We start from the raw sequence: 23,354 nt of genomic DNA on the forward strand, positions 1-23,354 counted from the left end.
CTCCCTCTGGCTGAAATTGTTTGGGGTCAGGAGGTGGGGGCCATGGTTGTGGATCCAAGACAGCAATGTGTAGAAAAATTGTTGTTTGGGGGCTCCGGAAAATCTCTGAATAGCTGTCAATCGCCCGTTGATGTTTTTAGGGGTGTTTTAGCAGTGATTTGAAAACGGAGTGTGTTCAGCCACAAGGTTTTGGGTTTCTTGCTGGCTTGCATTGTCCCCACCTGCAGAGAATTGTGAGAAAATGGTTGTGTCGATAGAAGCCTGATCTCGACTCTCCAGCACAGGGTGGATTTGATTTAAATCACTAGTCAGTAAGACTTGATTTAAATCATTTTATATTATTGCTGGTATAAGCTTAATATTTACAACCAGATGAAGGTTTCATTTTTGGAGTAATAAATTTTCAGAGCAGTTTTTACAGTTATATAAAAAATTACTGATTTGATTATACTATTAGAAATACATTGACAGATAATTATCAAATTATTGTGAGGTTTAATAAGTTAACTGTTTACATTTGGACAACTTTTCTGCTGTACTTTATTGGAAGGAGAAAAAGAATCATTTCCTTAATAACAATTGAAACAATTTATTTAACTAAAACAGTAACATTATAGCATATTTATCCATGTTTGTTAAGTGATGTGGGATATTTTTGGGAGAAGAAAAGGCTTAGGGGTAAACCCTACACCAGGAATGTCCAACAGGTCGATCGCTATCTAGCGGACGATCCCCGGGAGGTTTAGGTAGATCGCAGTCGATTGCTGGGTCCTCCATCCGTTCCCCGCCCTCTAGATCGCGAGAACGGAAGAAGGAACTCTCACTGTTTCATTAGCGATTTCTTGGCAAGGTATACAGTGGTACCTCGCAAGACGAAATTAATTCGTTCTGCGAGTTTTTTCGTCTTGCAAATTTTTCGTCTTGCGAAGCACAACTCCTGTGCTGAATTTCTTCCTCAGTCGCTCAGGCTCCCCCCTCGCTTTCAACCGGCCACCATGACCGTCAATTTGCGCTTGGGCTTCTACGTGGGCAAAAAGTCCGCCGCGCTGCTGGCGCTGCTCTTGGCCGCGCTGCTCTTGGCGCTGCTGGTGCTGGCTATCCTGTACGGGTGCTGCGTGCAGGATCTGGAAGGGAGAGGCGACGAGGCGGTGGCGGTGCCCCCAGACGAGGCTCCCGCCAGCGCCGACCCATCCGCGCGGCAGCCTGGGACGTAAGAAAAAGGAAACAAACTTGCAAGACGTTTTCGTCTTGCGAAGCAAGCCCATAGGGAAATTCGTCTTGCGAAGCGACTCAAAAAAACGAAAAACTCTTTCGTCTTGCGAGTTTTTCGTCTTACGAGGCATTCGTCTTGCGAGGTACCACTGTATTTCTCTTTTACTCCTTTCCCCTGATTCCCCTCCAAAAGTGTGATTTTCCTCCGCAGAGAAAAGCTCAACAACTTTGACCTGAAACCCCCCCCCCCAAAAAAAGGGGTAGATCACTGGGAGTTTTTAATTGTGTGAGTAAATCGCAGTCTCTTGGAAGCTGGTCGTCCCTGCCCTACACAAATCCAGATTGGAGCCTCTTAGTTGGCTCCTTATACTCCTCCTTCCTGCGACTCCTGCAAGCAAGCAGTTGCTTTCCCTTGAGTCCAGTTTTTTTATTCTCATTGACAGTCTTGTTTTAATCTGCAAAAGCAAAGGTCCCACCTGTTCCATATCAAAGATGCTGCTTTGGTTCTGGTATGTTTCCACAGCAGGCAGTGGAAATGAAAACACCAGCTTTTTCTCTCCTAACAATGAGTCATTATTCGTCCCCTTTCTTAAAAAAGGGAAAGTCACTGTGCACTTCCCTCAGGATCTCAAAATGACCTCTAGATTGTTTTATTTATTTAATAGGCAAGCATTAAAAAATTAATACAGTGGTACCTCTGGTTACATACGCTTCAGGTTACAGACGCTTCAGGTTACAGACTCCACTAACCCAGAAATATTACCTTGGGTTAAGAACTTTGCTTCAGGATGAGAACAGGAATCGCGCGGCGGCGGCACAGCAGCAGCCGGAGGCCCCATTAGCTAAAGTGGTGCTTCAGGTTAAGAACAGTTTCAGGTTAAGAACGGACCTCCGGAACAAATTAAGTACTTAACCCGAGGTACCACTGTATTGGCTAGCAGATTTCGGGTGGTTAAAACTTAATTATAACAGCTGCTGCATCACACATACCTGAAAGGCCTCCTCTTTCTCTACAGCTAGGATTTTGCTTGTTCCACCACATCCAAAACTCAATTTGTTTGTGTCCCAGCAACATCCCTGGGGGAGGGCCTTCTCTGTGGCAGCCCCTAAGTTGTGGAAGTCCCTCTCCACAAAGAGGTGCATCTGACGCCTTCATTATGCAGTTTCCAGTGAATGCTGAAGACACAGTCTTTATCCTGGCCTTTGGCACTTGAGTTTCTATTTTTAGGACCAACCTGCTCTCTGCAATTTTAAGTTGTTCTAAACAATATTGTGTTTAAAGTTTTGTAACCCACCCCAGGAGGCTGAAGGGTGGGCAAACAATATCCATGCAGTAATATATAGATAAGGCAGATTGACAATATGCAAAGACCAAAATCGACGACAGGTAGCTGTTTCTGCATCCAAGTAACTATCCTCATTGGTTTACTGATTGCCTTCTAAACCACCATCTCAAGGCAGTTAACAGGAAAGAACAGTGCTTTTTATATGGGGAGACGCAGGAGTACACATACCCCTAAAAATTTTGTGAATCTTTGTACTTTTGTCCATTTGCTGTGCTTATTTCCCCCGATTTGAACTATAAAATTGTGATTTTCTCGAGCCAAAATGAGAGTACCCCTAAACGTTTTGTTTAGAAAAAAAGCACTGTGAAAGAATATTAAAAACATAGGAACAGGGACTGAAACCCTGGCAAGTCAGCACTTGTGGTCTTGGCTGATAAATCCTTGGGAATCGCCCTGCTCTGTGCTTGCGACATTCAGATGTGCAGAGGCAGAAATCAGTTTAAAATCCTGGGCCCGGCCTCCAGATGTGCAGAGGAGGAAACGCAACCTCAGATTCTCTCTCCGTTTTTCTTTTGCATCCTTTTTTGGAGCGCTTGATCTGCCGCTCGACCGGCCTGGGGTGGCGGGGGAGAGACCCTTCCTTGCTGTCCCTAGTTGACACAGTTCCCGGCACGAGCCGCCGTCCCTCGTGGACTGGCCCCCCTCCCCTCCCTCCCTCCCCCCCTCCGCACGCGTGTCCTTCCTTGCAGCAGCTGGTTCAGCCGGGCGATCTGACTAGACAGAAACGCCTGGTGCTCCTGTGACGGCCAATCAAGGCTGCGCTCGGCGCAGGGATTACCTCGTGTGACCCCGGTCGAGATTAGAAGCTGGCATGTGTGGCCAGCCACCTCTCCTCCCTGCTTAGGTGCTTTCCTTTTTCCTTTTTTTTTTTAGTGACCAGGATGACACCGTGAGATTCTCTCTCTCTCTCTCTCTCTCTCTCTCTCTCTCTCTCTCTTTCTTTCTCTCTTCTTCCCCTTTCCCCCTGCAATCTAAAAGTTGGGCAGTCTTCCCCTCTTCAAATTTAGGGGGGAGGCGCTGCCAACAAGTTTGCCTCCCCCCGTGTCATTTGAGCCGTTGGAAACTTGGCCCAATTTTTTTTTCCTTTGACCCCCCACGCCTAACACAGACCGGTATCTCCCTTCTCTGGGCTGTGGATAATTTAAAACAAACAAACCAAAACCCTTTTTATTTTTTAAGCAAGAGTCAAGCATGCAGGTACGTCGAACCGCGAAGCCTCAGCCGACCGAAGGTTTGTGTTCCCAGAACTTGCCTTTTGCTTCTCTTCCATCCGCTGGATAAGCCGACTTTTAAAATCTCGTCAGCCAGTTTATTTTTAAAAGGGGGGGGGGGAGGTTTAAAATTAGGAAGCGGGTGATTAGCTCTGTCTAATTTTTGTGTGTTGCTGTGCAGGGTGGGGGGGGGAGAGAGAAGGGGCTCCCCCCCCCGCGACTTTGTAAAGTTAACCCTTTACATCTGGGGCTGCTGTGATTTGGTGCCAGGTGGGAGCATGGCAAAGGACACCCCCCCCCCGGTTTTTTTATTTAAACCATGTTAAAGAAACACTTGGGATAACCAGTTAATGCCGTAAACGCTTTGGCGTCGTAGCCATAAGCAAGGCTTGTGGAGTCTACTGTGTGCATGTGTTTTTAAGAGCGTCACTTTGAGTTTTAAAGCATTTCAAAGGTAATCTCATTTTCACTCTAAAAATAACTTTGGGGCTTTTCTCCCCCTGCCTCCGCCTTAACTGTAATAAAGATATCTGTTGCTTAGGCTTAAGGAAGGTTTTGTTGTTGTTGTTGTTGTTTTGGAAATTATTAAGTGCCTGCATGTGCGATTTTTAAAAATATATTTAAAGCACCTTTTTTTTCAAAAAACGAACCTTTAGAAACAATCATTTAATATGCAGTCTTTTTCTTATGTCTGGCTTTTAACTCCGCATTTCTTTTCCAAATTGGGGCCAGCCTCCAAGGCATTTTAGTACCTGGTTGGAGATGCAAAATTTTGCCCAACTCCCCCCAGCACCCACAAATGAGGGCCTGATCTACTATGTTCCTTTACACACACCCCTCCTCTCCCCAGCAGGTCTGCCAGAATATTTATGTATTGCCTTTCTTTCCCACCTTTTTCTCCAAGGAGCTCAAGGTGGTTTCATGGTTCTCCCCCTCCCCATTTAATCCCCACAACGACCCTGCGAGGTAGCTTAGGCTGAGAGAGAGGCAGTGTGACTGGCCCAGAACCACCCAGTGAGCTTTGTGACTGAGTGGAGATTCGAAACCTGGTCTTTCCCAGGCCCTAGTCCTATATATAATTTAACCCATGAGTTTGATCTCCCTTCCAGCTCAGCCTGCCCTTAATGGTCCCAAAATCGCCCCTCATTGCGGCTGATGGGGGCCTGTTTTAACCACCTGCTTTGTTGATTTGGAAGCTCCTGGCAGCGGCACCAAACCTCCCTTCGGCAGGAGGCAGGAACGCTGTGTCTCATTCCTCCAGCTGCCCTGTCCCGGGCCTGCAAAGCGAGATGCTTTCTGCTAGAGTTTGCTTCTCTCTTAAATTTAGTAAACAACCCCCCTCCTCCTCCTCTTTGCTTGAGTATGTGTGTTCCCTGGCACATCTGGTGGCACTGTGTGACTATTTGTGTTGGCAAACCCTTCGGACTCTTCTGAATAGACCACGCAGGCCAGGACGTTTTCCGGGGTCGTCTTGCGCACTAGAAACACAATCTAGTTTCTGCCATGCGCCCACTCGACCCGCTGCTCTCTCTAAATATTCCTTGAGTGTGTTAGAATCGGAACAGCTGACTTCCAGCGACTGAGGCTGTTCTCTCTGAGTGTGTATGAAGGGAAAGACCTAAGTTGCAATGAAGAGTACTTCTCTCTCTATATATATATGAATTTTTTTAAACATATCATTTCCAACAGTCATTTAACATATTTTCTTATCTTATACAATGTTTTTGACTTCCATTGGCCACATCTGAAGATTTTTCAATCTTTATCACTTTTATCTACATTGGTTAATTTCTCTATTACTTTGGTCGTTTAACTAATAACTCTCTTCATAGTCTTCATTGCAATATTTCGTCCAATCCCCCTTACAAAACTTCTTGCAATCACAAATGAAGAGTACTTCTCCCTCCCTCCCCCCTGTCCCCCCCCCCCGGAAAAGTTATATAAATGCTGGCTTTGCCCAGTGATCGATTTAAGGCCGTCACTTCTTATATCCTATCAAAAGAAGCCAGCGTAGTGTGTAAACTGAGGTTGCCTCGTTTCTCCCCTCCTGCTTCACCCCTCACAACAACCCAGCGAGGTAGGATGGGCCAAGAGGGGATGAGCGGCCTTGAGATGGACTCAGGTGCCGAGCCAGGGAGGTGCGCTTGGAAGTCTCCCTGGTTGGAGCCCTCGCCTCTCATCCAGGGGTCGAGTAGGCTGTGGCCCTCCTGCAAATGTGGCTGGACTCCCAACTCCCATCAACCCCAAGGCAACGTTTACCAACAGTCAGGGATGATGGGAGTTGTAGTTCGGCAACATGCAGGAGACCACCGTTTCCTTGCCCCTGGGCCAAAGTGGTAGAGTTGATTCCTAGAGTGGGGACAGAGAGAGAGGGAGAGGCCACAGAGAAGGAAATGGCTAGAGCAGCCTTCCTCTCGACCTCTTGCCCTCCAGATGCTTTGGAATGCAACTTGCATCATTCTGACCATTGACCGTATTGGCTGGAGTTGATGGGAGTTTGACAGCACCGGGTTTGTGGGGAGAGACTGGGCAGGATCTGCGTTCTGCGGTCAGGTGCTGGGCTTAGGGTCATGTTTGGCTTTTTTGAATAACAGCTGGCCGCGCCATACAGGAAACCGATGGGGGAATTTTAAAAGGTTGTGCTGTGTGTATGGGAAGTGTGTATGAATATTTCGGAGTCAGGGAGAGAGAAATCAAAGATCTACCTCCGAAAGAGAAAAATCAAAGATCTGCCTAAAGTGGTATCATATAGGGTAGGCATAGGCAAACTTGGCCCTCCAGATGTTTTTGGGACTACAACTCCCATCATCCCTAGCTAACAGGACCAGTGGTCAGGGATGATGGGAGTTGTAGTCCCAGCTGGAGGGCCGAGTTTGCCTATGCCAGATATAGGGTGACGGAAGACATTTAAGTCAGGCATCTTCTCTGCGGCAATGCCAAACCCATGGGTCCAGAGGTGTTCTCTGTGGTGGCCCACCTGGAATTTATCTATTGCATTTATATCCCACCTTTTCCTCCAAGGAGCTCAACATGGTTCCCGTCCCCTTCCTCCTCCATTAATCCCCACAACAACCCTGTGAGGTAGGTTAGGCTGAGAGGCAGTGATTGGTCACATGCAGTGAGAGCTTTATGGCTGGGATTTGAACCCTAGTCTCCTGAGCCCTAGTCCGACACTGACCTCTCCATCACATTGCTTTGGGCACCCTTCAGAGAGCTACATGGCCGCCTTAATATAAACCTTAGACGCCTTTCGCTCTGTCATGGGTTCCCTCCCACCAACCCGTCCTGGAGTTTCCGCTTAGTTTCGCCATGGGGGCTGAGCATTCTCCCTGCAGATCCCAAGCCTTATGCCAGATTGGGCCACTGGTCCATCTGACCCAATATTGTCTGCACTGACTGGCAGCGGCACATTCCTAGCCCTCCCTGGAGACACTGCTCCCAAAACCATTGCAGGCAAACAACATCTTTTTGAAGCCAGATTAGGCCTATAGTATGAGGCTGTTTTGCTAGAAGGCAGGCAGAGGGGCAGGAACGTGTATCAGGATGGTACCATTGACTCTCCTCTTTCCTCACCTTACTGTTAATACTTCATTTATGAAACCCAGAAGCCAAAATTTCATTTAGCTCAAACCCTGTCTCTGCATGTAATTAGCCACTTTCCCCTAGAGCAGAGCTTTCCTAACTGTGTGTCGTGACAGGTGAGTGTGTTGGCTGCAGTGTGCAGGTGTTTCGTGTGAACGCTCCCCACGCTTCTCTCGGGGTTGGAAAAGGGTTAGTTTAACCTCCGGTTTGCTAGTAAAACTGAATTACTGTGTTGCGAATTGATAAAAAGTGTGTCACCAACAGGAAAAGTTGGAAAGCTCTGCCCCAGGGTAACAATTGCCTATAGGTGACCAGGCAACCCTTTGTAAATCTGGATTGTGGTTGCTTCTTTTTCATCCAGGCTGTGAATGTCACTTCATGTGGGAATCTTAAGATTTGTATGAGTAATTCTACCCTCTTGTTGTGGCAGTATTTGTGAGGTTTCCTCATGTTGGGAATATTTCACGGGATCCCAATTCTCATTCATTCTCCTCTCTTTCTCAAATGCCTGGTGTAAGTGAACATGTGGGTGCATCTCTGACTTGTGGGGTGGGGGGCGCCAGGAGGATTCCTGTCCCCGAGATTTTAGCTCGGGCGCTTGCGATCTCCCAGACCTGATCCTGCCGCTGCTGCTGGCTGTAGCCCCGTTGTGTAATTCCGATTCCTTCTATTTCAGCAAATCCCACGTCCTTCCCAAGAAGAAAAAGTCGAGGAAAAAATAGAGGAGGAGAAGGCCGAGAAAACTGAGAAAAAAGAGGAAGAGAAAAGAGATGAAGTGGAAAAAGACGAGAAGGAAGAATCCAAGTGAGTTGTGTCGTGAGAGCCCTAGCTCTGCACCAAGGGGCGGTGGCGGGGGGGGGGGAGCAGGCAGGGGGAAGCCAGTTTAGGCGCCTGCCTGGCGGTGTCAAACCACTGTCAGTCATGCAGGAGTTGGAGGTGAACGACATGGGGGGGGCGCGGCGGCACATGTTTCCCACCCTATCCATCTGTGGAACTCTCTGCCACAAGAGGCAGTGATGGCCACCAACTTAGATGGCTCAGAAACAGAATTCGACAAATTCACCAGCCACTAGCCAGGATGGCTCTGCTCTGCCTCCGTAGTCAAGAGGCAGCAAGGCTTCTGAATACCAGCTGCTGGAAACTCCAGGAGGGGAGAGTCCTCTCGTGCTCAGATCCTGCTTGCGGGTTTCCCACAGGCATCTGGGTGATGGCTGTGAGATCAGGATGCTGGATGCTTCCCTCGTAGCCAAGTAAGATTCTCTTCCATAAACACGGTTTTAACAGTGAGTCTGTCAGTGACTGTGGAGGCCAATTCTGGATCCACACGTCCTTCCACAGTGGAGACATTGGTTTCCGGGCGGGAGCTTATCATGGTGAGGATTTGCCAAGCGTGCCTTCCTCCTAGCACGTTTCTCCCTTGCGTCCTGAGTTCAAGTGTCTTCAAAGCCCATGACACCTTTGGCAAAGGCTGTTCTCCAACTGGAGCGCTCGCAGGCCAGTGTTTCCCAGTTGTCAGTGTTTATACTACATTTTTTTAGATTGGCCTTGAGACGGTCTTTGAACCTCTCTTTTTTTTTTTTTTTTTTTTTTTTTTTGACCACCAGCATTACGCTTTCCATTTTTAAGTTCGGAATAGCGTCGTTGCTTTGGCAGACGATAATCAGGCATCCGCACAACCTTTACAGTTAAAGCACTTTGATGCCCCGTTAAACTGTCGCGGCTTCCCCCAAAGAATCCTGGGAGCTGTAGTTTGTTGAGGGCCTGAAGAAAACCTCCTTTCACACTTTCACACCCAGGCAGTGTGCCTTCTTTTTCTCCTCCCCTTGCACTCACAGGGGATCTCATGTCCTTCCTCGCTCCCCTTCAATTGCACTCGCAACGGAGTTCTCTCTCTTTCTCTTTGGCCCTTGCGAGAACGCAACGCTGGGCCTGTTCCAGCAATCAGTCTCGTACAGATTTTCAGTCCCACAACTCAAAATGCTTTGCGTGGGCTCTTTACGCTTTCCATTTTTAAATTCAGAATAGCGTAGTTGCTTTGGAAGACAATCATCGGGCATCCACACAACATGACCAGTCCAACGAAGCTGATGTTGAAGAATCACTGCTTCAACACTGGTGTTGGTCTGACCCCGCAAGGCTCTCCTTATGTTCCTGTGCTTTAGCTGCTGCCTTGCGGACAGGAGTCCACTTCCCTGCTCCCCTCTCCGGATGAAGGGCCACGAGGTTGTGCAAGTCTCTGCTTGCAGCTGATGTTTGCCACCTCTAATGACTATTGGCACCCATTAAATTTCCTGCGGCCCCCATTGTTCCTGACTGTTGCTCATGTTGGCTGCTTAGAGCCCAAGGAGCAGCAGGCACTGGGTCAGGGCTGCATCCCTGACCTCTGGCTGGCCATGTTGCTTCCGCTTACCAGGAGGTGAGGCCACAGGGTCAAGGGTAGTGCAAACAGAATGGCAGGAAACTGGCTCGTTGTGCAAAAGCTCTCCTTTAGTTATTCAATCAAGATGCATAATTGAACCTTGGTTGTGATTGTGTGTGTTTTCCCCCCTCCCTCTACAGTCATACCTCTTCTTATGTTAGCTTCAGGTTATGTCTTTTCCGGTTGCATTCTGCGGCGACCCGGAAGTACCGGAAAGGGTTACTTCTGGGTTTCGCCGCTTGCGCATGCGCAGACACACAAAATGACGTCATGCACAGAAGCGGTGAATTGCGAGATGCGCAGACGTGGGTTGCGTTCTCTTGAGGTTGCGAACGGGGCACCAGAACGGCTCCTGTTTGCAACCAGAGGTAGCACTCTACTGCGCTTAAAACTCTTCAGCTTTTCATGTGGTCTGTTTGTAACTTGCCTTGAGACGTAGGTAAAAGGCAATGAATGACTCATTTATCTATTTTATGAAAAACATCTTTATAAAAGTAGTTGAATACCACAGTGTCATTGGTATATATGTCGTTTGCAGCAATACAAACATCCAACTATACCAAGAAAGACCTTTAAAAGGTTAGAAACAGACATCAGCTAGCCATCGTGGAAACTAAATAATAATTATTGACAATAACCCCTTTGAGGAGGGTGTTGTTGTTGTTGTTTTTACAGTCCAGCTGTCTATAAATTGTGTGAAATAAAATAATAAATTTATTTCCCCTTGTAAAATGGCAGCCGCCGTGGAGGCACCCTTTGGCACTTTGGGGGGAGAAGGGACCCCCGTCTTCCATGCAGTTGCTTCACGGTTCCGGATCTCATTCTTCTCGCCCCCTTTCTTTTCCCCTCTCAGGGAGAATATCAAAGAGAAGGACAAGGTTGAAGTTGTTCCCGAAGAGCCTGAGGAAAGGGAGCAGGTGGCCCCGCGAGGCCGGAAGACGGCCAACAGCCAGGGCCGGCGGAAGGGCCGGATCACCAGGTCGATGACGAACGAGGCCGCGGCGGCTAATGCCGCGGCGGCTGCCGCCACCGAGGAGCCACCGCCGCCACTGCCTCCGCCGCCAGAACCTTGTGAGTAGACGCCCTGCAAAACAGTTGTCGGCCAGCGGGAAGGGCAGGGCCAGCCCTGTGATGAGGCAGAGTGAGGCAGCTGCCTCAGGCGGCAGATGCTGAGGTGCAGGGAGTGGGCGGAGCTGCGAGTGCCATGAGGTCTGCCCTGTACCTGCTATGCTAACCTGCTGCCCTCAAGTGCAATGGAAGGTACTATGTTTTCACCGGTCTTGGATTCAGCTAATAAAATGCCCCCAAATGCCTAAGTCCTCTGTCAAGGACCTGTTCTCCCTTCCGAGTGCAGAATGAAAGAAAATTAAAATTTGCCAGTTGTTGCGGAAGCAGCAGAACTTTGCTTCTTTTACCCTGCTTTGCAGGTAGACATTCCCGGGTTCAATCCGTGGCAGGACTGGCCAGCTGCTGCCGGCCAGTGCCCGACGACACTGAGCTACAGGGGCCAACAGTCTGACTCTGCAAGAGGCAGCTCCTTCTGTTTAAACCACCCCTTTGTTCAGAATGGGGAGAGCGGCCTTTTAGAAGCGGGTGGGATGTTTTTAATGTATTTTCCCCTGCTTGGTTTTAATGCATCCGTGTGGGTTTTGTTGGTCGGTGGGTGGGTGACCTTAGGCAAGATAAAGCAAGCAACACATTTTAAGAATAAGGATAAGAAACCGGTGTAAATACTGAGCCAAGAATTTGTCCTTCTAGCAGCAACTGTTCAGGGTTTTGGGCAGGGAGTCTCTCCCACAGCCTTGCCTGGGGCTGCTCTTGGGGACTGAAACTGCATTGAACTAAACAGCAACAACAATTTTATTATTTGTACCTTGTCCATCTGACTTTGTTGCCCCAGCCACTCTGGGTGGCTCCTTATGGATCCTCTCTTGACAACAGAGGAGACTGTTTTCTGCCAGGTCAGACTCGTTGCTCATCTAGCGCAGTACTGTCTGCTCTGGCTGGCAGCAGCGCTCCAGAGTCTCACACAGGGAAGCATCTCATCCTCTCTTTTTTACCTGGAGGTGGTGGGGATTCAGCCTGGGGCATTCTTCATCTCCACCTCCATCGTTCTGCCCGGACACTGAGGTCCAGTGCTGAGGGCCTTCTGGCGGTTCCCTCGCTGCGAGAAGCCAAGTTACAGGGAACCAGGCAGAGGGCCTTCTCGGTAGTGGCGCCCGCCCTGTGGAACGCCCTCCCACCAGATGTCAAAGAGAAAAACAACTACCAGACTTTCAGAAGACATCTGAAGGCAGCCCTGTTTAGGGAAGCTTTTAATGTTTAATAGGTTATTGTATTTTAGTGTTCTGTTGGAAGCCACCCAGAGTGGTTGGGGAAACCCAGCCAGATGGGTGGGGTATAAATAATAAATAATAAATTATTCTTACTATTATTATTAATGCAAAGCAAGCGCTCTGAACCACTGAGATACACAGTACCTCTCCCATAATACAAAAATGATTAATGGCACAGCAGTTAGAGTGTCGAACTAGGACCTGGGGCACGAAGCTGCCTCTCTCTCTCAGCCTTCCCTACCTCAGAGGGTTGTTGTGGGGATAATACGGGTGTTGGTGGTGGAGAACTTTGTACGCCACCTTGAGCTCCTGGCGGGCGGGGGGGGGGAGGTAGAATATAAATGCAATAATTAAGCTCAAAATTAAAAAACTGAGAAAATAATTCATCTTACTAACTGTAAGGGAAACAGAACCCAGACCTTCAGATAGCAACAGAAAAAAAATATTTTAAACTGCCTCTCCCCGCTTTGCTTCCTTCACTGTGTAAATGCTTTCCATGCAGATGTACTCTGAAAGTTTTATTTTATGCGTGAGGGTCTGCCTTGTCTGTCCTGTCCTAATTTTAAGAACAGCAGGCCAATAAAAAAAAGCGAACGAGGTCACTCCGTCTGTGGAGACGTGGTGTCGGTGGCCTTGATGCGCTTAAGAAATTCAGTGAATACTTCCCTCTTTACAATGGCCTCGGGACTGTTGATTCTGGTCTATGGCTCCCCGGAGCGAATAAAAGCTCTCCGCAGTTATTTCCCTCAGAGAAAAGGATGACGCCCTGTCATTCTGTGCTCAGGAGGTAGCCCATTTATTCGTCTGTAAAGAGACGAGAAAAATCCAGGCAGCCGTCAGTATTGAAAATCAAGTCCATTATAAATACATTGCCATTTTGTGGGATCTCTTCTTAGCTATATTGGAAGGATTCTGGTTTATAAATTGTAAATTGGAAGGGAAATACATAACAGACGCACTTTCTTATGCAAAAACAGCCCAAACGTGCTTAAGCTTCCTATTGTCATAAGTTGGGGTGTGTGTGTAAAAAAACAGTGACCCAAAGTGGCGTCATTCGATTAAGCTGAATGCTGGAAGATTCAGGAAGAAAGCCCTTTTTCATGCAGCACAGAGTTAATCTATGGAACTCCCTCCCACAGGAGGCAGTCGTGACTACCAAGTTGGATGGCTTTCATAGAGAATTAGACAAATTCATTGATATCAGTGGCTACCAGCCTTATGTTCTTCCCTCCACTGTCGGAGTCCTTTTTTTATAAATCATTTTTATTGATTTTCCATAAAAAACATCCAATTAATATCCAATCATAATACTTCAATTAAAATAAAAAACTAAAATAAAAAAGATCAAATTGTATTTATTAATTTCTCGGAGCTCCCCACGGTCTGGATCTCTGAAGCATATCTCCACATCTTAGTCCTGCTTCTCCTCCTTGTTTCTCCATTTTAACGCTTCATCCTCCGCTGTAGGAGTCCTGATCCAGCAGGACTTTTCTTACGTTCTTATGGAACTTCCAGGCCCTAGATTCTCAGGGCCCTTGCGAGAACCCAGTGCTGGGCCTGTTCCTCGTGCGGATTTTCAGTCTCACAAACTCAAAAATGTTTCGCGTGGGCTCTTTGATAAAGAGGTGCTTAAGGAGAAAACCTCCTCTCACACCCTGGCACCCCCCCCCCCAGTGCCCCTTCGATTGCACTCGCAGGGGAGTTCTCTCTCTCTCTTCTCTTCTCTCTCTCTCTCTCTCTCTCTCTCTTTCTCTCTTTCTTTCTATCCTTCACTGGCGCGCGCAAGGGATCTCTCTTCCTCTTCCTCCCTCTCTCTGCCCCTTGCTTTTTGATGTAATAGGAACCGACTCTCTCCCGCTGTCAGTGGGCATGGTTCCCGAATGGCCTCAGCAGGCCTTAATGTAAACAGATTAATAGATTACGCTGAAACCGCAAGTCTTGGCCCTTTCGCCATCTGACGGGGCTCTCCCGCCCCCCCCCCTCTCTCTCCTTGCTCTGTTTCAGCTTCGGCAGAGCCGGTGGAGACATCCCGCTGGACGGAAGAAGAGATGGAAGTTGCGAAAAAAGGTAAAAGCACCTTTTTCTTTTTCAAGGGTTTTATTGAAGATTGGGCAAGTGTGTTTTGTACAATGCAAAGAGATTCTTCAGTGTTGTTAAACCTTTTTGTAACAGCCAGGAACCTTTTTTTTTTTTTTAAATCAGACCATTGATCCATTCAGATCAATGTTGTTAGCACTGGAGGGCAGCAGCTCTGCAGGGTTTCAGACTCAGCCCTACCTAGAGATGCAGAGAGGCCTGTGGATCCCTAGAACCTTCTCATGCAAAGCCGGGTGCTCCGCCACTGACCTGAGGGCCCTCCTGGCTTCAGAATGCAGCGTTTGTCATTTTCAAATAATTCCCTGAACCGGATGAAACAGACTAGAATAGAAAGATAGAGTAGGAAGGGACCCTGAGGATCATCTAGTCCAACCCCCTGCCATGCAGGAATATGCAGTTGTCCATTAACGGGGATCGGACCTGCAATGGAATTGTGTCTGAAGATCTTCCTCCCCAAACCAACTCACGGTGTTTGGTTAGCCCTCTAAAACGCTGAGGAGATTCGGCTGTTCTGGGTGTCAACATTTCAGTTTTATGAAGCTGGTTGCCTTGCAGCAATAAAGGCCACTCTTGACATTACCTGTGTGTTGACACACCTTGGTGGCCTTGGGTGCATTGCCATTCTGAACGCTTCTTGCAAACCTTTGAGGCTTAAATCGGCAGGTGTTCTGAGTTGTATAAAGTGGAAACTCCCTTGTCATCAGATACCAGAGGTGAGTTCTTGCCGGATATTTATATGTGGGTGAAGAGAGAAGTTTGGGTCCTGTGTGGGAAGGAGAACATTAAAAATGCACCGGTTGAGTTGGAGAGAGGCAGTGTGGCTTAGTGGTTAGGGTGTCAGGCTAGATTCGAGTCCCCACTCCGCCGTGAAGCTCACCGGGTGCAGCCGCCACTTGCCTCTCAGCCGAAGCTCTACCTCACAGGGATGTTTTGAGGGGGAAATGAGGAGAGGAAGAGCATTGTGTCCTCCCTCAAGCTCTTTTATGCAGGAAAAGTGGGATATAACACAAACTAATAATACAAATCACCATTGTGGGTCCATAATAATAATAAACAGTTTAGGACACCTGCTCTTGCTGTTCACTTGCTGGCACCTCCAGCTGAAAGGGCCCCAGGAAACACCTGAATGTGGCTCAGGGGCATTTGTGTCTAGACAAGTGGGGACTGCAACAAAGTGTTGCGGTATATCTCTGGTCCTGACATGGCGGGTGGAGAACCTCAAGCCCCCCCACTCCCAGAGGCGAGGGATGAATTTGGTCCTCCAGATCCCTCTACCTGATCCTTGGGACTGTCTCCAACCCACAGCACCCCCTCTGAGTGCTCTTGTCTGGTCGCAGTGCTTCCGTGAACCACAGTTACTCCTCTTTGCTTGTGAGAGGTGTTTAGTGGTGCCCATTTGCGGAAACTTTTGCATGGCTGGAATGGAGGTGGCTGCAGAATGGTAAGAATGTCCCATCCATTGCCCCGCCCACCTTTTCCTCTGGCCACGCCCACCCCTGGCATGTGGCCCTCGGAACGTTGCCCACCTGGGGATGTGGACCTTGGCCCAGCCACACCTTCTCCAATCCCCTTTTCCCCGTCTTCCAGATGATTCCTAGCGATTACTGCGCATCCTTGTGGTCCCTGTTGGACTGCTTTTTAGGGGGTGGGGTTTTCCCCCTTTGGATTGGCTTTGAAGATTTTTAATTTACTTTTTTCGGTTTCTCCTTCTGCAAGCATCTTGTTTCCCCCCTGAATATCCTGACTTGCAGTTTAACCCCGGACTCATTCTCTCTCTCCACTCCTATCAGCACGGAGACACCAGTTTTGTAGGATAACCCAAAAAGTTTTGGTTCTGTAGAAAGAGGATCAGTTGCTGCCTGAGGAGTCTTTCTCTATCATTTTCACCTGGAAAGGTCTCTTAGCTCTGTTTCGCTCCCACCATCTCTCTCTCTCTCTCTCTCTCTCTCTCTCTCTCTCTCTCTCTCTGCTTAATACCAGTTGGGGTTTTGTGGGGGGAGGTTTAGCAGCTTTACAGCCCAGGGAGAATTAGGTTATGTCAACCAGGGAGACTGCATGATCCAGTAGATAAGCTCTCGGCGCTGCGGGGTCAAGAGAGCTGAGTTTTCCCCCCTTTTATTCTTGGCGCTGACATGGAATGACCTTAAAAGAGTCGTGCTCTTCCCCCCCCCTTCTCTTCCCCCCTCCCAAAGCCGCCTCTGAGCCTGTCAGTTTCGCTGTGTGGGAAAGGAGGCTAAGTCTCATCTTCAGAGGAGAGATTGCCAGCCTCAGGTGTCCTCCTTGGTGGTTTCTCCAACGCTCTTGTCTTCCTGGAAGGAGTATGGGAATCGTGCAGCCCGCTGTGGATTCATTTCCGCACCCTGATTCCTCAGCGGGATAATTAATCTGCATTCAGAGCTTCCTGTGGGGTCATTTATTTTTTAAAATGCACACGCCACCTGGTTTTAGCTGCTTTATTAAAAATAAAATGCTCAGTTTACATAGAGAAGAAAACGATAAAATTATTGGTAAAAGGTAATTATCAGTGAAAGGTAACAGCTAATAAAAACCAGCTCTACAGTCATACCTCGGGTTAAATATGCTTCAGGTTGAGTGTTTTCAGGTGACGCTCCGCGGCAACCCAGAAGTAACGGAACACGTTACTTCTGGGTTTCGCCGCTCGTGCATGCGCAGACGCTCAAAATGACATCATGCGCATGTGCAAATGCAGCGAATCGCGACCTGCTCATGCGCAGGCGCAGGTTTCGTTCGCTTCAGGATGCGAACAGGGCTCCAGAACGGATCCCGTTCATATCCAGAGGTAGCACTGCATAAAACATTCAGAAGGTAAAATAAGCTAATAACAGATTAAAATACACATGGACATTCTGCACACATTGGTAGGCTTGTCTAAACATAAACGTTTTTAGCAGGCACCGAAAAGAGTACAGCTGCCTGATGTCAATAGGCAAGGGGTTCCAGACTGCAGGTGCCGCCACGCTAAAAGATAGAATTCCTTCAGATGTGGAAAGGGTATTATGCGGCGCTTGTAACAGTGCCAGTTCTGCAGATCAGAGCAGCTGTGTGGCCTGTGTGGGGTCAGGCGATCTCGTAGGTAAACTGGTCCCAAGTTGTTAAAGACTTAATAGACTAATAGTAACACCTTGAACTTGGCCTGGAAGCAGCTTGGCAATCGGCGCCAGTCTCTGAGCGCAGGTGTTCCTTGCTGAAAGATAGCTCAGTCGGTAGAGTCTCTCAGAATCTCAGGCTTGTGGGTTTGAGCGCCACTCCCTCTGTGGAGAGGGGAGTCCTGTGCATCTTAATTTGTGGTGTGTAAGATAAAATCCCGCCAAACAGCATACAGTGGTACCTCGGGTTAAGTACTTAATTCGTTCCGGAGGTCCGTTCTTAACCTGAATCTGTTCTTAACCTGAAGCACCACTTTAGCTAATGGGGCCTCCTGCTGCTGCTGCTGCTGCGGCGCTGCCGCCGCTGGAGCACAATTTCTGTTCTCATCCTGAAACAAAGTTCTTAACCTGAAGCACTCTTTCTGGTTTAGCAGAGTCCGTAACCTGAAGCGTATGTAACCTGAAGCGTATGTAACCCGAAGTACCACTGTAGAATTTTTCAGGGTCCTCCAAACCTTTGGCAACACGTAATTTCCCCCCCCCCTCCAGCTCACGCTAAACATACTTTCATACCACAGCAAATTGCTCTGATATCTGCTTTCATGAATGGCAATCTATGCCTATTTTAATTAAATCAAAATCTGAAAGGCTGCAGGTTCGTAGGCCTGCATCCTGGGTTGTGTTGCTGTTTTTTGAAGCAAAGAAAACTTTGTGTAGACCCTGAGGGGGGAAAAGCCCAGAGGTGTCTTGTAAATAAATCACATTCTTCTCTTTGACCAATCTCAGTGCTTCCCCCACCCCACCCCTCCAGCGCAGTTTTGAAAGCCAGAGATTTTTGCGGTTATGATTCCTTTTTTTAAAAAAAACCCAACAACTGTCTCTCTTCTGCTTCCGACAGGGTTAGTGGAACACGGGCGCAACTGGGCAGCCATTGCCAAGATGGTGGGAACGAAGAGCGAGGCCCAGTGCAAAAACTTCTACTTCAACTACAAGAGGAGACACAACCTTGACAGCCTCCTTCAGCAGTACAAACAGAAAGTGAGCAGGAGAAGGAGTTGGGGGGGGGGTCACAGAATCGCAGAACTGTAAAGTTGAAAGGGACACCAAGGGCCATCTCTTAGGGGTCCCTAAGGGGTCCTCACTGCGGGATCACATTCACCCAGTGCTATACCAGCTGCACTGGCTCCCGGTGGAGGAAAGGATCAGGTATAAGATGCTGGTTTTAACCTTTAAAGTCCTATACAGCCTAGGACCCTCGTACCTATGGGACCGCCTCTCCTGGTATGCCCCACGGAGGACCTTACGGTCTTCAAACAAAAACATCTTGGAGGTCCCAGGCCACAGGGAGGTTAGGCTGGCCTCAACCAGAGCCAGGGCTTTTTCGGCTGTGGTTCCGATCTGGTGGAACGCTCTGTCGCAAGAGACTAGGGCCCTGCGGGACTTGACATCTTTCCGCAGGGCCTGCAAGATGGAGCTGTTTCACCAGGCCTTTGGCCAGGGCACAGCCTGAACCCCTCCTTCGGTAATCCTCACAGAACTCTAGCCCAATGGTTGCCATTAATTTGATTCTGAATTGATTTTAGAATGAATTGATTTTAGAATGTTGTATTATTTTACTGTTAGCCACTCTGAGCCCGGCTTCGGCTGGGGAGGGCGGGATATAAATCATCATCATCATCATCATCATCATCTAGTCCAACCCCCTGCAATGCAGGAATCACAGCTAGAGAATCTCTGACAACTATCCTCTGCTTGGAAACCTCCACCGAGAGTTCACCATCTTCCGAGGGAGCTTGTTTTGCCATCAAACAACTCTTACCCTCATAGTTCTTCCTGATGTTTAGTCAGAATCTCCCTCCTTGCAGTCTGAAGCCAGTCTGGTGGCAGCCCTTCAGATATTGGTCAGCCTTGGGTCAAGCGCTGGGGCGGGGGCAAGGAGCGTGCAGGCAATAGCAGGGACCTTTTCTGTCTGGTTTGGGAAACCAGAGCCAGGTTCCAAGAGAGGGCCTTCCACATCTTGAATCAGAGCCATCAGTCCCTTTATCTCAGTATTGTCCACACTGACTGGCAGCAGTTCTCCAGAGTTTCACACAGGGAGGGTCTCTCCCAGCCCTCTCCATGAGGTGCCAAGGATCGATCCTGGGACCTTCCGCACGCAGAGCAGGGCCCCTGCCAGACAGCTGCGGTGCCTCCCTTCAAAAAGCAAAGTAGGCTTCTAGTCCTCATGATAAAATGGTTCAAATGGGAACATAGGAAGCTGCCTTGCACTGTACGTGTAATAAATGAGTGCAACTAACCCTAACCCTAACCCAAAACCCTAAGATCTTGGCTGTACGCCCCACCGAAAATGTAACATGTGAAGAAGCCCTTGTGATGTAGTCAGGAGACTGTTCTGCGTTTGGCGCTGGGTTAAGGGGTTAAAACTACAGAGTTGGGAGGAACCATAGAGCTGGGAAGAATCTAGCCTAACCAATTAGCCGTGTGTGTCTAGTCTGTCTGTCTGCACCCATATATATATATATTTGAGTAACCACCTTCCCCTTATTTTTCTGCCTTTTTTAGTCTTCTCGAAGGCCCCGCGAGGAGCGCGAAGTCTCACAGTCCGAAAGCGTGGCATCGACAGTCTCTGCGCAGGAGGATGAGGACATCGAAGCATCCAACGAGGAAGAGAACCCAGAAGACAGCGAAGGTAACTATTGGCCCTCAAAATCCCAGCTGGATTTGCAGGTTTCGCTTCCCTTTCGATCGGGAAACAAGCTTCATGGGATGATGGGAGTTGTAGTCCATGAGCCTTGGGAGTGCCCTTAGGCTCCTGTCCCAGCGCTCCCTGTTTCTGGACTCCCATCAACCCCCACTCCTGCGGCTGTTGTACTCCAACTCCCATCGGCCCCAGCCAGAGGGCCAGTGGTGAGTCATGATGGGAGCTGTAGCCAGTCTGAAGAGGTCCAGGCTCCTCACCTCCTGAGTACAAAAAGTAGAGAAGGCTGCAGTAGCCAAGACCAGAGCAGGATACTCCACAAACCAGGGTTGTTATTATTATTCATTTAGGAAAATATTTGTATACCGCTGTACCTTTTTAAAAAATGAAAGCGGTTTACAAAAAAAAAAGTGGAACCTTATAATAAAGCCATAAAGAGCTTAAAAACAGGCATCAATTAACCACTTTGGATGGATGTATTCTTAACCTGGGCATTTGGCAGAATACCAAAATGTTTTAAGCAGGCGTTTAAAAGTTGCCACAAAGGGTGCCTGCCTAATCTCTAGTAGCAGAGTGTTCCACAGGACGGGGCCGATGACACCCAAGGCTCGGTTTCTTGTTCTCAAATAAACCTCACCACCTGGGGGAATGATCAACGACACTCCTGCGGGTGAGCTGAGATATTAGGGGGTCAGGCAGAGGGAGGACTGAGTTTTCATCACCTTGGGTAGGGTAGCTGCTGTGGTCTGGCTTGGTGCAGTTTCAAGAGCGCAGAGCCAATCGACTATGTCCACCCCCCTCCAGTGCTTTTTTCCCCAGGGGGGGTACTCAAGGGCACACAGCACCGGCACCACTTTCCACTGTTGTTAAAAAGTGTGGCACTTGCTATAACAGCTTCATGGTGACTAAGGTAAAGGTAAAGGGACCCCTGACCATTAGGTCCAGTCGTGGCCGACTCTGGGGTTGCGGCGCTCATCTCGCTTTATTGGCCGAGGGAGCCGGCGTACAGCTTCCGGGTCATGTGGCCAGCATGACTAAGCCGCTTCTGGCGACCCAGAGCAGCGCACGGAAACGCCGTTTACCTTCCCACCGGAGGGGTACCTATTTATCTACTTGCACTTTGATGTGCTTTCGAACTGCTAGGTTGGCAGGAGCAGGGACCGAGCAATGGGAGCTCACCCCGTTGTGGGGATTCAAACCGCCGACCTTCTGATAGGCAAGTCCTAGGCTCTGTGGTTTAACCCACAGCACCACCCGCGTCCCTGACAGCACCACCCACATCCCTGCAGCGCCACCCACAACCCTGACATGGTACCTATTTTTCTAGGAAAAAGTCACTGACCCCACCCCACTGACCAGAGGCCTGAGGTCTCTGAGGCGCCAGCTCTCCTCTTTTGAGAGTGCGTTGCCCGGCGCCGCTAAGCGTTAATCGTCTGGCATCCCGTTAAAGCTCCTTAATTACCGTTCGGATGCTTACACCCGACTTAATGCCTTTGCAGGTGCTGAAAATAGCTCCGACACCGAGAGCGCGCCGTCTCCTTCGCCCGCGGAGGCTGCCAAGCCCATGGAGGAGGCCCCTCCCGAGAGCGTCTCTTCCGCTTCCAGGATGACCACTGCCGAGGCCGCGGAGCAGGAGCCCCCCGCGAAAACAGCGCCCGGGGCCTCCCCTCCCTCGGCAGCCCAGAGCACCAAGCCGGGAGCCGAGAGCGAGAGCCCTGAGCTGCAGGTGAAGGAAGAGGCGGGGGCCGAGGCGGAGGGATCCATGGAGGCCGAGAGCGGGAGCCAGCTTGCGGACACCAAGCCTGTCCTCCCCGTGAACCCCAAAGTGGAGCCCCTGGAGCCCGAAGCAAGGCTTCCGGAAGACGTCCAGGTGAAGACGGAGAGCGATGCCAAAGAGCGGGAAGAGGAGATGATGGCCAAGGAGAAGACGGAGCCGGAAGGCATGGACTTTGGCTTGGCCCAGGAGGCTAGCGCCCAGAGGATGGAGCCCACCTCGGACAATGACTCCAGCGCCACTTGCAGCGCCGATGAGGACGTGGACGGAGAACCCGACAGGCAGAGGTAAAAAGGTCTGCCCTCCGGTCGAAGGCTGGAGTGTTTTCACAAAAAATTGGTGCTACTGATTGTGGCCAGGTGAGGAGCCGTTCTGGCCCGCTGTGTACCACCTGCTTTGCGGTCTTGTCCACCTAAGTTGGATACACAAGCAAGTTGGATACATGAGTATGTTCCCAATTGAGAGCAGGAGTTGGACTCCTTCGTTCTGTGTGCCAAGCTTGACCTGCCAGAGGTTCAGATTTGGCCTTTGCTCGGAAACCCCTGCCCCACACCTGACATCGTATGTGATGTGGGGCAGGTAGAGGCACGTCTGGCAGTGCACAACCAAATGCACTCCCCATTGTGTCTTTGGAGGTATCGCTGAAGCCTCAGGTCTCTTAACGCGCCACTCTTTGCAAATCCTGCACGGTGCTTGGAAGACCCACTTTTGGGACCTCAAAGCATCCACTCGCCTCACAGCATTGCAACATTGGGAGGCTGGCAGCTACACAGCCCCTCACACCTGTCAAATGTGACCTACATGCTTAGGATCTGAGAAGGATCCGTCTGGCCTGTGGACCCCATAAAATTCCTCAACCCTGATTTAGAGACAAGTGGGTTTTTTTAGTCCAAGACTGCTTTTAGCCACAGGCCTCCTTCAAATGAAGCAAAGGATCTCCATAATTTTGTGTATGTGTTTAGGCCAGGAGTACCTAATCTGCTTGGGCCCTGTGGGAAGCTGTTGCAGGCACCACGAAATAGTGAGAGCCAGTGTGGTGTAGTGCTGAACTAGGAGGACCTGGGAGACCAGGGTTCAAATTCCCACTGGGCAACCTTGGGTCAGTCACTCTCAGAGGTTAGATGGCCACCTGTCAGGAATTCATTAGCTGTGATTCCTGCTTTGCAGGGGGTTGGACTAGATGTCCTTTTTGGCCCCTTCCAACTCTACAATTCCGAGATTCTAAGATGTAGAGGGACACGGCTTCTTCCCAGCCTGGAAATTTGGCTTGCTAGCCCTTCTCCTCCCCGCCCAATCATTCTCGGTTTCCTGCCCCTAAAACACAGAATCCAGTCTGGCCAGGGGTGAAGAGTGGAGTGTCTCTTCCCTCTTCCAGCCTCGCCATCTGCACCTATCTCTGTGATCTCCCCTGCACAGAATTCCTTGCCCATTTCAGCCAGGTGAATTGTTTAAATGCAAGACTGGGCTGGGCTGAAAAAAGCAACCCCGTCCCTCCTAACACTCAAGTCTCAGTGGTGTTGGCCCCGCAGTTTTTCTGCCGCCGAGAGTGCGCAGACTGCTCTTGCACAGCGT

At 49.4% G+C, this 23,354-nt stretch overlaps 1 protein-coding gene across 6 annotated transcripts in view; it reads left to right on the plus strand.

The window, feature by feature from the left end:
- The window catches only part of NCOR1 (nuclear receptor corepressor 1), a 105,939-nt gene that overhangs the window by 43,102 nt on the left and 39,483 nt on the right, over positions 1 to 23,354 (plus strand). For all 6 annotated transcript variants that reach the window (XM_083714945.1, XM_083714946.1, XM_083714949.1 and 3 more), the window contains exons 16-21: positions 8,028 to 8,155; positions 10,624 to 10,841; positions 14,111 to 14,173; positions 18,209 to 18,348; positions 19,873 to 19,999; positions 21,508 to 22,069. In XM_083714945.1, coding sequence (XP_083571071.1) covers positions 8,028 to 8,155; positions 10,624 to 10,841; positions 14,111 to 14,173; positions 18,209 to 18,348; positions 19,873 to 19,999; positions 21,508 to 22,069 — 1,238 coding nt within the window. The remainder of the gene's footprint in view (positions 1 to 8,027; positions 8,156 to 10,623; positions 10,842 to 14,110; positions 14,174 to 18,208; positions 18,349 to 19,872; positions 20,000 to 21,507; positions 22,070 to 23,354) is intronic.

The sequence above is a fragment of the Podarcis gaigeae genome (genome assembly GCF_964106915.1).
Source record: "Podarcis gaigeae genome assembly, chromosome: 15".
NCBI classification, from domain to species: Eukaryota; Metazoa; Chordata; class Lepidosauria; order Squamata; family Lacertidae; genus Podarcis; species Podarcis gaigeae.